This window comes from Labeo rohita, chromosome 21, assembly GCF_022985175.1.
Source record: "Labeo rohita strain BAU-BD-2019 chromosome 21, IGBB_LRoh.1.0, whole genome shotgun sequence".
In the NCBI taxonomy this organism is placed as follows: Eukaryota; Metazoa; Chordata; class Actinopteri; order Cypriniformes; family Cyprinidae; genus Labeo; species Labeo rohita.
Genome location: NC_066889.1, coordinates 24777738 through 24794755, shown reverse-complemented (window position 1 = coordinate 24794755; position 17018 = coordinate 24777738). Strand labels below are relative to the sequence as shown.

The following is a 17018-nucleotide window of genomic DNA, read 5'->3' as shown; positions in this document are numbered from 1 at the left end:
TTAATTAATTTATTTTTTATTTTAGAAAAAACGTTGGACATGTTCCATTCCTGTTTTGTTTTATTTTATTTTATTTTATTTGAGGAATAAATGCCAGAAATGTTCAATTCTTAATAAATTTTATTCAGTTTATTTGAGAAATAATGCTGGAAATGTTCCATTCCTATTTTATTTTATTTTAGAAAAAATACTGGAAATGTTCCACTCCTATTTTATTTTATTTTAGACATAATGCTGAAAATAATTAATTCCTTTTTTTTTTTTTTGGCCTTTTATTTTAGAAATATGCCGAAAATGTTCAGTTCTTTATTTATCTATTTAGTCAATTTATTTGAGAAATAATGGTGGCATTATTTTATTTTATTATTTCTTTTTATTTTATTTTAAAAAATGCTGGAAATGTTCAATTCCTTTTTTTTGTGAATTTATTTGAGAAATAATGCTGGAAATGTTCAATTCCTATTTTATTTTATTATTTTCTTTTATTTTCTTTTCTTTTATTTTATTTGAGAAATAAATGCCAGAAATGTTCAATTCTTAATTAATTTTATTCAGTTTATTTGAGAAATAATGCTGGAAATGTTCTATTCCTATTTTATTTTATTTTATTTTAGAAACAATGCTGGAAATGTTCCACTCCTATTTTATTTTATTTTAGACATAATGCTGAAAATATTCAATTCCTCTTTTTTTTTTTTTTTGGCCTTTTATTTTAGAAATATGCCGAAAATGTTCAATTCTTTATTTATTTATTTTGTCAATTTATTTGAGAAATAATGGTGGCATTATTTTATTTTATTATTTCTTTTTATTTTATTTTATTTTATTTTATTTAAAAAAATGCTGGAAATGTTCAATTCCTTTTTTTTTTTTTTTTTTTTTTTGGTCAATTTATTTGAGAAATAATGCTGGAAATGTTCAATTCCTATTTTATTTTATTATTTTATTTTATTTTATTTTAAAAAACATGCTGGAAATGTTTAATTCCTATTTTATTTTAGAAATAATGCCAGAAATGTTAAATTCCTAATTTATTATTATTATTATTATTATTATTTATTTAAGAAATAATGCTGGAAAGTATGATTTCTTTTTAATGTTAAGTTATTTTATTTTATTTTATTTTATATTTTATAGTCATATGATTTTATTACTGTTGGTGGGTTAATGTTTTATTAATGCAATAAAATGATGAGGGAATGATAAAAGCATACTAAAACTACCATTTAAAAAAACAGCAAAAAGACAGCAAAAATAGAGCGTATAATTCTTTTCGTGATGCAAATCATAAAAAAAAAACCCTGTCTAGTCTAGTCATCCTGACCTCCCGACACATACACACACCCAAGCACTATCTGTCTTGGCTGACTCCATGTTCAGTCATCTATTGAGCATTCCCTGCATTCTTCCCGTTTCCCTGATTTAGAAATGCACACCCTCCTTCCTCAGGACGTCCTGAACAACTGCTCCAGTATTTCTGATCTTACTCATCTTTGCATTCACCATGAGTAAACCGATTAGGAATATTTTTTCTCCACAAACAGTGTGTCTGTACACGCCATGTGTCTGTCCAGTAAGTCGTTTAGTAACCACTGACCCAGACAAACTCTTATTCATCTCATTAAATTAAATGAGATCTTCAGGATGCTGGTTTGATAGAATAGTAAATCTCAGAGCTAACGTCTGTCACGCATGCTTGTGGGTTTAACACCAACTGCACTGACATAATCAACTGAAGGTCTTTATTCAGATCTCAGTGCAGTTCAAGAAGCTTTTTCCACGCAGCTGTCCGGAGGCATTCGCAGGCTGCACTGTGTGAACGGATTGTTATGCAAACATACTTTGACTCCCAAAAGTCCCCAGTTTCTAGTGTGCATTGTCTTCTCTCTTTCCTCAGAGCAGGACACCAGTGAGCCCATATAACCTTTACAGACATGAGTAACAGGAAGAAGTGACTTGCCTCCCTTTAATCCAACAAACCCAGTGACCTCATTTCTCCTGTTTCTTCCTGTTTATTCCTCCATAGCATCCAGGATGGACCAGACGTGCTTTTTTGGTGATGTGACCACCAGAATGCAAATAATCATCATGCAAATACACTCATAAGTCAAAAGAGAGATTTTAACTAGTTCACATTTACAACCAGTTTGATGTTTAATACTGCATACAGCCATAAAAGCAAGACTTTCAACCAATGGGATGTGACTGTGGGCGGGGCTAACTAGTGTAACGCTGATAAAGTTCAAAATCAAAGTGTCACAATCTTGACTTCTAAGGACAATAACTTTGAATATCATGAAAGTGATTTATTGCTTCCTGTTTTGGAAATGGTGTTTGATCTGATCCGATGACCCTGTCATGAAAAACAGTCTTATATAACCCATTTTACTGAATAAGCCACAATAGAAAGGAAAAGATACATTCAAAACTTAAAGTGCTTTTCACATAGCACTTAACCTTTTTTGCATTCCACTGCGCTACTTTTCATTTCATTTTCTATGTAAACATAGACTTGCTTTCTTCTAAGTAAACTGTTTCACACTGTTCTGAAAATTGAAAAATCTGGGTTCTTGGTAAACCAATGTTTTCTGGGTAAAACAATGCTTCACACTTTTGCTTTAACTTTTCAATGCACATTGACATAAATGCACAGGAATCACAATTACAGAAAACCATTTATATTTTTAATTTAATTTAAAATGAATCTTTCATTCTTCAACATGACAGAAATCTAGAAAGATTAACAAAAAAGGGTTAACGAAGACAAAAGACTTAAATACTAACACTAAACAGCTTAAAATAACATCAATACTTATTTCCATCAGTAATACTATTTTAATATTTAGCATGTGATGTCACCAAGACCTGCTGGAATCCAACAGTGACTAATTAGCTACAGACAACCAATCATAATCAGCCTCAATGCTTACCTCATTACATATCAATGAGCTTTACATAGCCACAAAGTTACTTCAGTTTTCACATCTCTTGCCCAGTCATTGGGTTTCAAGAGCGAGTACACACAAATTTGTGTGTGAAATCTGTGTGCCAACTTTTCACAAATAATGATTTGCAATTAACTGTCGTACTTAAACGTATGTGAAATTTGCAATAAATTCTACGAATTTTCTTCTCACAAATTAGGAACAACAGAAACCACATGCAAAAAAAAAAAAAAAAAAAAAAAAAAAAGTCCTACTCTGGTTGGCCTTATAATCATGTTAAGATGAAATTTTATACATAAATATATTTAATCAGCTGCAAGATTTCTTTGTATAACAATGCAGATATGTGTGAAAGCCTGTTTCCAGCACTGAATAAAAAAAAAGTAATTTCAAGTCATTTTTATTTCACAATTCTCAGAGATGTAAACTCGCAATTGTTTATCACAATTTTATCACAGTTTTGACTCTGAGAACTGCAAGCTGTAAACTCACAACTGTGAGAAAAAATGTCAGAATTGTAAGATAAAAAGTCGCAATTAACCTCTTTTTTATTTTTATTCGTTGGCGGAAAGCACTTCCATAGATATGTGTATGTACAGCTGTATATGAAAAATTGTGAAAATGTCCTTATATGGACATGGTTGGGTGTGTTTATGCAAATGACTAACCTCAGGCACACTGTTGCTCATTTAAAACACTTTAAATTAATTAACATTAGAACGAGGTTAAAACAAAGATGCACATATAATGTACTCACCCCCTTGTCATCCAAGATGTTTATGTCTTTCTTTCTTCAGTCGTAAAGAAATTGATTTTTGAGGAAAACATTTCAGCATTTTTCTCCATATAATGGAGTTGTATGGTGCCCCGAGTCTGAACTTCCAAAATGCAGTTTAAATGCGGCTTCAAACGATCCCAAATGTGGTTGTAAATGATCCCAGCTGAGAAAGAAGGGTCTTATCTAGTGAAACGATTGATTATTTTAAAATAAAATTTAAATACTTTTTAATCTCAAACACTCGTCTTGTCTTGCTCTGCCTGAACTCTGTGTATTCTGGCTCAAGACAGTTAGGGTATGTCGAAAAACTTTTTTCTCCCTTAACTTCACAAATCATTTTAAAATCATCCTACATTGCTGCAGAAGTTCCGACCCAGTCTTTGCAAAGTGAACATGCAAAGAAGATCAAACACTCTTAACAAAAAAGGTAAAATGGCGATATAGGACGATTTTGAAGTTGAGGGAGTACATGAGATGGGAATTTTTCGACATACCCTAACTGTCATGAACCGGAAAAAAACAGTCCAGGCAGAGTGAGACAAGACGAGCGTTTGACATTAAAAAGTATATAATTGTATTATTTTTATTAAAACAACCAATTGTTACGCTAGATAAGACCCTTCTTTCTCGGTTGGGATTGTTTACAACCGCATTTGGGATCGTTTGAAGCTGCATTTACACTGCATTTTGGAAGTTCAGAATCGGGGCACCATATCAGTCCATTATATGGAGAAAACCATAATTTCTTTACGACTGAAGAAAGAAAGACATGAACATCTTGGATGACAAGGGGGCGAGTACATTATATGTGAATCTTTGTTTTGGAAGTGGACTTCTCCTTTAACAACTTCAAGTATGATTTTTAGCACTAGTATTTGCCCAACAGTGACTGGTCCTTCCTGATTCAAGCGGTAAGTAAGTACTAAGTACTGTTGATACTGTTTACTGTTGTCTGTTGTCAGGGAATCACCTTTGTCGCCGTGGCAAAGGAACGAGGCGGAATGTTTACAGTCATTTCCAGCTAGTATGTTCCATTGAACTAGCAAGGCGCGCTTCCATGACTCCTGCAAACAAAACATATTTTACCTTCTCCGCTCTTTCTATCCAAGTCTCAGTCATACAGCAGCGCTTACGAGCTCTAAGGGACGAACTCTGGCTCCTAGTGCTAATGTGGCATGAATGATTGATGCTGTCGTGTGGAAAGCTCGCCGTTTCTCCCTGCACTCTGAGTCCAGTGACACACTGAATCAATTCTTGTAGCTGTCATACCGACATCATATCGCTCCGCTGCACATCGCAGTAGATTATTCAGCATTACGTCATTGGATCACAGCTAGTGCAGTTGCAGATCATGATCTTCGTAAAACAGTCTTGATAAAGAGTGTTGCATGAAGGATTAGACAAACTCGCAAACAGTCTGTTGTGTTTGGGCCTAATAATCTTAACTTGGATTTACAACCCCTGTCAGGGCTTATGCAGTAAACACGTCTCTATTAGTCAAAGCACATAAAACTATTTAATTACGTGTAGTATGTCTAATAATAACCACATTTAATTATGTACATAAACCAAGTTGTGATCTGGAAAGCTTATCATTTGGGCGCAGAGACCACCCTCGTCCTGCGATAGCTGACGGGACGAATAACGGAGAGATTTGGACGCACTCTGATAAATATGGAACATAATTGATGAGAATTTGATGGATTGCCTGTCCAGCAGCCCAAGCAGCTGTCAGAAGATAACACCGCTATTTGGTAACTGGATCTTAGAAAGTCATGGAATAAATCCAGCACTCGATTAGCATGCGATGCATTTGACTCTGTGCTTTTTATTACGGATGATTGAGAGAGTTGGTGGGTCCGACAGACATGAACAGACATGTGGCATAAACGTCCTCAGTTTATGTAAACTTAATCAAGGTTATCGGATGAGGAAACTGCTCTTCTAAAGATGAAATCACACTAGACTTCCATTCATATGCTTATTTTAATATTTAAAAATGATTAAACATTAATATTATTTAAATAATTAATTGCATTAATATGATTACATAATTATAAATATTAAATATAAATTAAATTCTAAAGAATAATGTGAAATAACAAATATGAAGTTATGAATTAAATAATTAATAAAACAATACATTTAAATACAATTTAATAATTTAATTTTAAAATGAAAAGGAACATTTAAAAAATGTTAAATATTTAATGATTTATATTTATTATTTATTAATAGCAGAAGCATTAAAGTGTAACATTACATCACGTTTCCCAAGTTCATTGCAAGTCCTAAGTCATTTTGTATCTTCAACTCCCTGTTAATTAATATTAATCTGATTAAATAAGTATAATCACTAGCACAATTTATGATTAATAAATTATTGTAAATAATAATAGCCAACTAAATTATACTATTAAATAATAATTTATCAGTATTGAATGATTAAATATATTTATATAAATGTCATTATTAAATCAATAATTTTAGATAACTAAATATTTATTAATTTCTATATAAATAAATATTTATTTATAATTCATATTTATTTATTAAATATAAATATTTATTCATTTTTATATAGATAAATATTTATTTATAATTAACGATTATTTATTAAATATTTATTCATCCCTAGAAAAAAATATGATTCATCAATTATTATTATTAATAATAATTAATAACTAATACAATTGTACAATGATACTATTAAATGAATAATTTACCCTTATAGAAAATATATTTATACAAATGTCAACATTAAATCAATATTTTTTATTTGGAAAAATATTTATTTAGTTTTATTTGGATAAATATTTATTTATTTGATAGTGTTGTCCAAATTACTGTGATTTTGAAGTATTTTTGCTTGCTCAATTACTAGTTAATTAATATAAATATGATTAAATTATTATAAAAAATAGGAACATTTATAGATTATAAGTAGTAATAAATAACCAATTAAATTATATTAAATCATAATTTAACAGTATTGAAAATATATTTATGCAAATGTCAACATTAAATCTATAATTGTATATAAATAAATACTTATTTATTTTTGTATAGGTTAATATTTATTTACAATTAATATTAAATATGTATCCAATTTTATTTATTTATGATTTTTTTATAGTGTTGTCCAAATTCACTGCAGGTTCAGAGTAATGTAGGTTCAAAGCAATTGCGAGCTCAATTCCAAATTAATTAATATTAATATGATTGAATAATTAGAATCATTAACAAATTAATTACATTCATTATTTGTTGTCCAAATTCACGTGTAATTCCTAGTTAATGCTCAATTCCTAGTAAATTAATGTGAAAATGACTGAATTATTATAATCATTAACAAATAAATAATTATATATCATTATATGAATTTTTGATTTAACATTATATTAATAATATACAAATATCATTATTAATACAATATTTATTTTTTTAATATTTATTCTTTATTAAATGTATCCCATTGTCCAAATTCACTGCTAGTTCAAAAGTAATTTTGCTTGCTCAGATCATACTGTGGCGGCACCTTGATGCTGATTACTTTTTAAACTGACACTTAGGATAACAGATGGGTAATCAAGTTATATCATAAAAGAAAAACGATCATCTTGTAAACCCCATGGCTTTTATTCACTCTTGGCAAACGTGAGTGAACTTATTTGTAGGTATATGTAGGTCAGATAAGGTGAACGATTGGCTAATCACAGTCCCTGCTCTCCACCAATCAGCTGCAGAGATAACGCCAGCCATTGTTTCCGTCAGTTAATCCAATCAAAGGCACTATGTCAATCTCACACTTCTCTCTGGGAAAACACAATGTGAGATAAACCAAGTACTCCGGTGAAAGCCAAAGATAGCAGGGAGACTTCATGCTTGTCAGAAGATTTGACCAATAAACACGATTATATCTCCAAAGGTGGCCGTTTTCAGTAATCCCAAGTAAATGGGGCTATTCTGCTGTCCACTGTGAGAAGTTTCTCCATTTATTTTGTGACTTGGCAGAAGCCAGTGGAAGTGGCTACCGTGACACATATGTACATACACACAGTAAAAGATAATAGATGTTTTGTGTTAATATAGAATCAAAGGAAAAGGGAGGACTTCATTGACGGTCCTCTAATTAAAGTCTTTAAGAGTCTGCAGTGAAATAAAAGGGTCAGAGCCGCAATCAGACTGTCTCTAGGTCAGTGTCTGCGTTTGAGACTTTAACATCTCTAAATGATGGCATGGAGCGATGGGCAGACGGGCTCTTCTGAAGCTAGACAACCTGTCACGCCACAGGACTCTGACAGGAAGCAGGGGAATAACGAAAGCAAAGAGACCTGAGGCTTTAGACGGAGGATCTGCTCCAAAATCCAAACACTCCTCCAAAATAGATCACATTTTTAGACAGCATTGCTCCCTGAGAATGCAATCCCATGATGCATTACAAAAAGCAGAAAAATCTATACAATATGGTGAAAAATGTTAATAAACAATGCATTGTTTATATTTAAATAATTTTATATTTACACTATTATTTGGTGTTTGGTTTTTTTGAAGAAAGTAATACTTGTATTTAACAAGGATGCATCCAAAGTGACATTTAAATGACAAATATCAATAAACAATTAATATTAATATGATAACATAATTGTAAATATTAAACATAAATTATATTATTAATAATAATGTGAAATCATATATATGAATTGATTACTTAAATAATTTAATTGCTTAATAATAAAAATAAAAATGTTAAAATCAATTCCTATTTATTGTTTATGTATTTATTAAAAACTGAATCACTAAAGTGTAAACTTACATTGCATTGCATAAGTTGTATATAAATAATTAATTGTATATTAAATAATGATAATCACTAACAAGTTATAGAATTAATAAATGATTATAAATATAAATAATAATAAATAACCAATTCAATTATATTAAATACTAATTAAACAATATAAAAATATATTAATACAAAGACCAATATTAAATAAATATTTTATATTATTTTTTAAAATATAGATACATATTTTATTTATATATTTATCCCATAATGCATTACAAAAAGTCGAAAAAAAAAATCTATACAAGATGGTGGAAAATTGTGATAATGTTGATAAATATAATGCATTATTTATATTTAAATAATTTTACTTTAATAAAAGAAATTATTAAATACATATTTAATTATTTAATTATTAAAGAAATTAAATTAAAGAAATTAATACTTTTATTTACCAAGGATGCATTAAATTAATAAAAAATAATTAACTGACAAATTTCAATAAATAATTAACATTAATATGATTACTTAATTATAAATATTAAATATAAGTTATATTATAAATAATAATGTGAAATAATGCATATTCAAATATGATTAACTAAATTATTTAATACATTTTAATGAATAATTTAATAATAAAAATGTTAAACTACTGATTTATATTTATTACTTACATTGTTAATTAATATAAATATTATTAATATTATTAAATAATTATAATCATTAGCAAATTATATGATTAATACATTATTATAATAATTTATTAGAATACATATAATAAATAACCAATTTAATTATATAAAATAATAATGTACCAATATCAAAATATATTGCCAATATCAATAATACCAATATTAAATAAATATTTTCATAGAAATGAATATGATTTTATTATTTTTATATAAATACATAGTTTTTTAATATATATTTAATAAATAATGCATTTACAAAAACATCTATACAAGATGGTGGAAAATGTTGACGATTAGAATTTTGACATGAATAATTAAGTTTAAATTAATTTATTAAATTAATAAAATTAGTATTAATAAATTAATACTATTATTTATGAAGACATTTCTAATGCTACAAAAGTTGTCAAATATCTTAAATAACTAAATAAACAAACACAACAAAATGTTTGATGGTTTTCACAAAAATATTAAGCAGCTGTTAAAATATTAACTGCAAATATTAATCAACTGTTTCCAACACTGAAAATAATAAGAAATGTTTCTTAAACAGCAAATCAACATATTAGACTGATTTCTGAAGGATCATGTGACACTGAAGACTGCAGTAATGATGCTGAAAATTCAGCTTTGCATCACAAGAATAAATTACAGTTTAAATTATATTCAAAAACAAAAAAGTTATTTTAAATTGTAATAATATTTCACAATTTTACTGATTTTATTGTATTTTTAATTAATTAAATGCATCCTTGGTGAGCATAAGAGTCTTTAAAAGAATCAAAAACATTTAAATGGCATTGTATATATATTTACAGAATTCTAAAACAAATTCTTCTAAACATGACAGCATGTATATATGCTTATGTACCGTAAGTCTCTTCATGTGCATGTCTACGGTCCAAATATGAGCTCGTCTGCTCTTTAATGAGTGACCTGAGCTATAAGACGGGCCCAAACCAGGTGGAACCAAACAAAAGGGTTATAGTGAGCAGCAATTACTGTCACATACCTTCTCCAGAAACGCCCCCTCACCCTTAAACGCTCCATTATGTGCGTTCCCATCATTGACTTCGCTAATCCCAAAGATCAACAGCCATTTTATTAACAAAACAGCCACATAAATAAGCCCATTGTTACATGGGAATCATTTCGTGGTCACACAACAATGCAAAGATACAGATAATGATTTATGTTCTTATGTTCCTCCAAAACACTGTTATGAAACACAACAAATATGTGATTTAGATGCACACAGCACACTAAGGAAGCGCCAGCAGTTGGCAGGAAAAAGGACAATGCCGTATAGCATTGTTTGCCCAGACATAACACATTTCATACATCCTGGTCAAGCTCGAACGCCTAAAGGGAGCCGCTAAGAAAAATTCATGCAGATATCAAGCAGATATGAATGGGTTTGTATCATATGAGTTGCACAACAGAGAGCATTTGAGGTTCTCAGAGACAGCTGAGATCCATCAACACATCTGAGAGCACCAAGATGAAGAAACGCAGAAACTGGGACTGTTTTGACGAAAAAAGGAGTGAGAAAAAAAGCAGAGACAGTTCGTTTTTTTATGAAATTGTCTAAACTCATAAATAATGTCCCACTCAGACAGACACAAAAGGCCCAAGCGTGCTTATCGCTACAAATAAAACCACTCTGGCATCTGTGAGCGCTTGAATTAATCTTCTCGCTTATGAAAAATGACTGGCCTAAATTATTTATGTTGTCACACTCAGTGTGAATGCAAAATTATGACTTACAACACAAGCTAAATGTGACTTAAACACACAATTTGCTTTGAAAAATCTGCCAGAATCAATACTTGCAGCTTCTCATAAGCTTCTCATCTGCAACACTGTATGATTTAACAGCAGAATTACCTGACAAACACTCGGATATCCCGAATGGAGATGAATGGAGCTGATGTCCAACCTGTTGCACCACCTCCATAATCAAGCAGGGCTCCTGCTCTAGCTATCCCAGGAAAGAAGCCTCAGAAGTGGGGAAGAGCTGGAAGAGGAGCGGGTCTTCCAGGAGACTATGGGCCTGCAGACTTGAGGAGCGTTGACATGGTCCATAGTGAGGACCGAGGAGGAGGGGAAGAAAGAGCCGAGGGGAGGGGAGTCGGATACACCCACCTCTCTTTCTCAACTTGGTGAACAATAGAGAGTTTCAACAGGCCTAGGAGCTCTTAAAAGAGAAGAAGAGAAAAGCGGCCCCTTCTCTGGAGAGACTGTCAGTCAAACTTTTGAATAAATTGTTTGTGAGGATATTTATATTTTTATGAAGGCTGTTTGGGTTGGCTTATAATAGCGTGTCTTTTGAACTAGTCCTTGTGTTATCTATGACCTGGTTAAGTACTGATATGATAAACAGACCAAACATGTAATAAATCCAGCAAACACTTTTCTGCTTTGTTCTTATCAGTGAAAGCTGACAATAGACATTTTTTTACATATATATTTATCAATGTATTACCATTTAAAAATGTATTATTTTTTTTAACTTTCTTTCTTTCTTTGCTTTGCTTTTATTCAGCAAGGACACAATAACTTGATCAAAAGTGATATTTATAACAAAAAAATTAGGCAGCTGAAAAGTCAGATTTGCAGAACCAAAAAAAACAATTAATTAAATAAATAAAAATAAATAAATTAATTTATTGAAACTGACTCACCGAAATAAATAAACAAACAAACAAACAAATAAATAAATAGAAAGAAATCAATTATCTGAAAGTGAGCATCAAGATTTTTAATACTTTCTAATCAAATAAATACATCCTTTCTTTTTTTCATTATACTTTAAATAATAATAATAAAAATAAATAAAATAATAATATATTAAATATAAATCAATTATTTGCAACTGAGTGAGCACCACTAAAAAATACAATACAATACAATAAAATACAATACAATTTAAAAAATAAAATAAATAATAATATATTAAATAGAAATTATTTAAAACTGAGCATCACCAAAACAAAAAATAAATAAATATTTAATAATCATAATAATAATAATAATAATAATAATAATAATACATAGAAATTAATTATTTGAAACTGAGCATCACCAAAAAAATAAAAAATAAATAAAATAAAAATAAATAGAAATCAATTATTTTAAACTGTATTAATGTTTTACAGTACTATTGTATTTACTGTATTTTTGCTTAAATAAATACAACCTTTCTTTTTCTTCATTATACTTTAAATAATAATAATAATAATGGCAATAATAGAAATAGAAATCAGTTATTTAAAACTGAGCATCACAATCAATTATTTGAAACTAAGCATAAGCAAAAAAAATAAAATAAATAAAACAAAATAAAATAATAAAATAAATAATAATATTTTAAATAGAAATCAATTATTTAAAACTGAGCATCATCAAACTAAAAAAAAATAAATTAAAAATAAATATTTAATAATAATAATAATATTAAATAGAAATAAATTATTTGAAACTGAGCAAAAATAAAAATAAATAAATAAAATAAATAGAAATAATAAATAGAAATAAATTAACACTGAGCATCACCAAAAAATTAAAAAAATAAATAATCTAAAATAAAATAAATATTTATTATTATTAATAATAATAATAATAATAATTTATTAAATAGAAATAAATTATTTGAAACTGTAATAATATTTCACAGTATTATTGTTTTTACTGTATTTCTGATCAAATAAAGATACAGCTTTATTGTACTTACAGCTAATAAAAAGTATATATATACAGTGGATGGGTTACACAAGATTTTGCATGTTTGTCATTTACTACATAGGCCGTTGGAGAGCACTTGTAAACAACCCCACAACAACGTTCTTGGTCATTACTAGGGAGTGCTAAACCAGTGTTTCACAATCTACTCCATTATCATCATTAACCAGAAACATCAATGAAGAGCTTTCTAATCTTACAGTTTGTTTAAGATAACTCAAAGTTAAAACCGAGGGCGCTGAAGATGCTGACGAAGACCTATCTTCACACACCCTGATTAAATACTCAAGCAGACTCTTGAGTTTGAACCAACATGGTCGCCATCCCAACTACAGATAAACGCTTTGACTCTCTTTGAACAATGGACCTCATATCTCCAGCTCCTCCGGTGCATGTCCGGGGGTCTGGTTTCAGTGCCCCCCACAGAGGTATGAGAAGAAAAAAAAAGGGGAAAGTGGGAGACAGGCTTTATCTGATCCACCATCAACTCATATCAACAGGCCCACAAGCTCCCATCAGCCATTGTGGCTTCATCCGAGCCCATTCGATAGCCATTGAGACTGAGATTGAAAAGACCAGGTCAGAGCAAAGGTGAAAGGCTACTCTAGTTGTTCGACTCTATACGTCTCAACCGGAATAGTCACCACCCTAAAAGACAACCACAGTGAACTAGCACTGACATTACAACATGACACCACTTAGTGCACTTCAATGTGTCTTAATGATAGGGGGAGTATGCTGGGCAGTGTATGGTTACGTGGTCGCTAGGTTCATGACTGTAACTCAGTACGTATGTGAAAGTAATCTTGCGTACAAACCACACTAAAGTGAGCAGGAGAGCAGACGCATACACTCACCTGTGAGGACAGACGCCAATCGCTATTGTAAAGAAGCTGAAGTAGACGTCCTGAACAGTTAGATGAAATTCGATGCAACTTCTGAGACGTGCTGGGAATATGTAGCTAAAGGTTTTAAAATGTTATTTTAAGGTGATGTATGACATTTTTGGTATGTTAAAATACTTTTAGTGCGAGTTTGGGAGCAGGACTATTGACATTTGAAAACAATGGATCCTTTTTGACATTTCTGGTTTTCTTTTTTTCCATTTTAGCAATTTTATTGTGCATTATTGTCACAGATATATGTCTATATGTGGATTTTAATAATATTTTTCAGTTTTAGTTATGAAGTTAGACTAAATTAGAACTAGAAATTAGAGATGCTGCATTGACAACTAACTGATTTTCAGTTAAAAAATGGTTTATTTAAATGGTTTTAATTTTAGTTAATTACTTAATTTTAACTTTATTTATTTTTTTATTTATTTATTAGAAGCGGTATATATATATATATATATATATATATATATATATGTATGTATGTATATATATATGTATGTATGTATATAGATATATGTGTATATATATATATATATATATATATATATATATATATATACATATATATATATATATATATATATATATATATAAAACATTATGTAATGTATGATGATAATGTATACTATACTATATATATTAGTTTTTTATAAAAAAAAATCAAAACATAGAAAATATTCAAATCATCAATATCAGTATTTAATTACATAAAAAATATTCAAACAACAACAAAATAAAATAAAATAAGATAAAAAATATAATAAAATAAAATAAAATAAAATACACTGAAGTATGGACATTCCTCTGTATAATTATTTATAGAATCAAAGAATCAGTTTAAAATAATCAATTCTAACTACCAAATAAATAAATAAATAAATAAATAAAAATTCTTCTGTATAATGACTCAAAGAATCAGTTCAAAATAATCAGTTAAAACTACCAAAAAATAAAATAAAATAAAATAAAATAAAATAAAAACACAGAAACACGGGAATTCTTCTGTATAATGACTCAAAGAATCAGTTCAAAATAATCAATTCTAACTAAAAATAAAATAAAATAAAATAAAATAAATTTAAAACACATAAAAAATATGGGAATTCTTTTGTATAATGACTCAAAGAATCAGTTCAAAAGAATCTTGTATTGTATAATCAACCCACTGTTTGTTTGTTTGTTTGTTTAGCTATACTGACTGTAATAATGATTGTACATTATCTCACATAACAAATTCATATTATAAAAAACTTTTTAAGGATAAGGGGAAAAAACTAAACAAAACTAAACTACACACACACAAAAAAAAGAGAATTCTTTTGTACAATGACTCAAACGAATCAGTTCAAAGGAATCCATTGAAGTAAATCGACTCACCAAAATGAATCAGAATTCTGAGTGCTGCTCTTACCAAGCTTTATCAGACATATGTTCAGTCATGTGTCTGAAGTTTAAAGGAGGTCATCCTGACAAATAGCCAAATCTCTTATTGCTCACATTGAGTAATCTAGAATACCCTCTGCGTCTCATTTCAGGTCAGGACCAACTGAACATTAGTCAGTCTGAGATGTGAGTCCTATTGCACTGTATAAAATTTATTATGGCTATTACAGAGTACACCCAGTACTATCAATATTACAAGGGTCTGTAGCACACAAGTAATGCTGAATTGCTCACAGTCTGCTGATCAGTCAGATACAAACTAGAAAACACATAAGGAGGAAATAATTAATGACTTAAACGTGGGAAAAAACAGATTTGGCATATTCAATAGTAAAACAACACTACAAAGGCTTGAAATGTGAATTTTATGATCAATAGTCATAAATGACTATTGCTAGATAATAATTGCTAGATTGCTAGATAACAGTCATAAATGATGCTTGCTAGAACAATAATTAATGTGCATAAATTGTGTGATCACATTCCTATTGCTCTGAATTCATTATGTGAAGCCTTAATGAAAGCCAACATGGGAACAAAAAACCAAAGCAAGTCTCTCAAATCTCTCATCCAGGCTGCTTAATAAAGCCTTAGAGGTTTTAATGGTCTCGGTCAGACTGCTGGTTTATTTCCAGACTGTACGCACACAGATGACACCTGCCCTGGTTGGAATAGCAGGACGCGAGGTTGCAATGGAGGTCTGTGGCTCACAGGAATGATTTATGGCCACAGCTGCCCGTGTCGTAGTAAATCACGTAGGTTACAGAGCACAGGTAATTGAAGCAAATAATAAATTCACTCCATTGGGCACGTCTACCTAAGACATATTAAATTACTACAAGATCTCCTCCTCTACCCAACATTGTCTGTTCAGACAGCCACAGGCCCGAGTTTAATATTAGTGAATGCCTTTCACTCACTATATGTTGCTTTTTCATTGCCTGAAGGGTCTGACAAAAATGTTATTTGAAGTCTGACACACCTGTGGGAGAGATTTATACGGGGCTCTAGTTGCTGATGGGGAATCAGATAATTGGGCATTCTGACTCACGAAACTGGTGGAAAATTGGTGCTAGAAATATAAAAACAGCCTAAAATCAATACGCCACAATGAATTCACAATTGAGAAACAGATGAAGCTGAGTGTTGCTACGTGGGGAAAAACACAGGGGTAATTTGTCAGCGTTAACTTCACTGACAACCTTGTTCACTTTGTCTATATAACTACTAAGTCTGGACACACTTCCATACTTTATTATCACTGTTATTACAGAATAATAGTAAGATAAGCATTATGAATTATGAAACTATGAATTAGCATATATGTATCCAAGCACGTAAAATTTGTAAAGACCAAAAAACCTTACATCACTGTATAAACAATAATAAATTAATAAAAAAATTAAATTTACTAGCAACTTAAAAGTTTAAAAATATACGTATTCAATAAAATACCCTAAATGAATACACTAAAATTAAATAAAATTGAAATAGAAATAAAAAACAAAATAGTTTTTTAATATTTTTTTAAATAATGTATAAAACTAAATAAGTCTAAAATAACTTTAATTAGAATAAAAAAGTTACATTAAATTTATAAAGTAAAATAAAATAAAATAAAATACAAATTAAAAAACTTTCATTCACCATTACCCTTATCCATTTAAAATAATAATTAATATAAATTAATTAATTAAAATAAATTAATATAAAATAATTAATTAAAAAATA

General features: G+C 29.5%; 1 protein-coding gene across 3 annotated transcripts in view; it reads right to left on the bottom strand.

The window, feature by feature from the left end:
• arhgap24 (Rho GTPase activating protein 24) overlaps positions 1–17018 on the bottom strand; it is a 134756-nt gene that overhangs the window by 27677 nt on the left and 90061 nt on the right. Inside the window, exon 1 of one of the 3 annotated variants that reach the window (XM_051093470.1) lies at positions 11092–11290. The exons of the other annotated variants lie outside the window; for them this stretch is intronic. Within the exon in view, the coding sequence (XP_050949427.1) occupies positions 11092–11161 (70 nt within the window). The 5' untranslated portion in view covers positions 11162–11290. Of the gene's footprint in view, positions 1–11091; positions 11291–17018 lie in introns of those variants that run through there. 3 annotated transcript variants of the gene reach the window in all.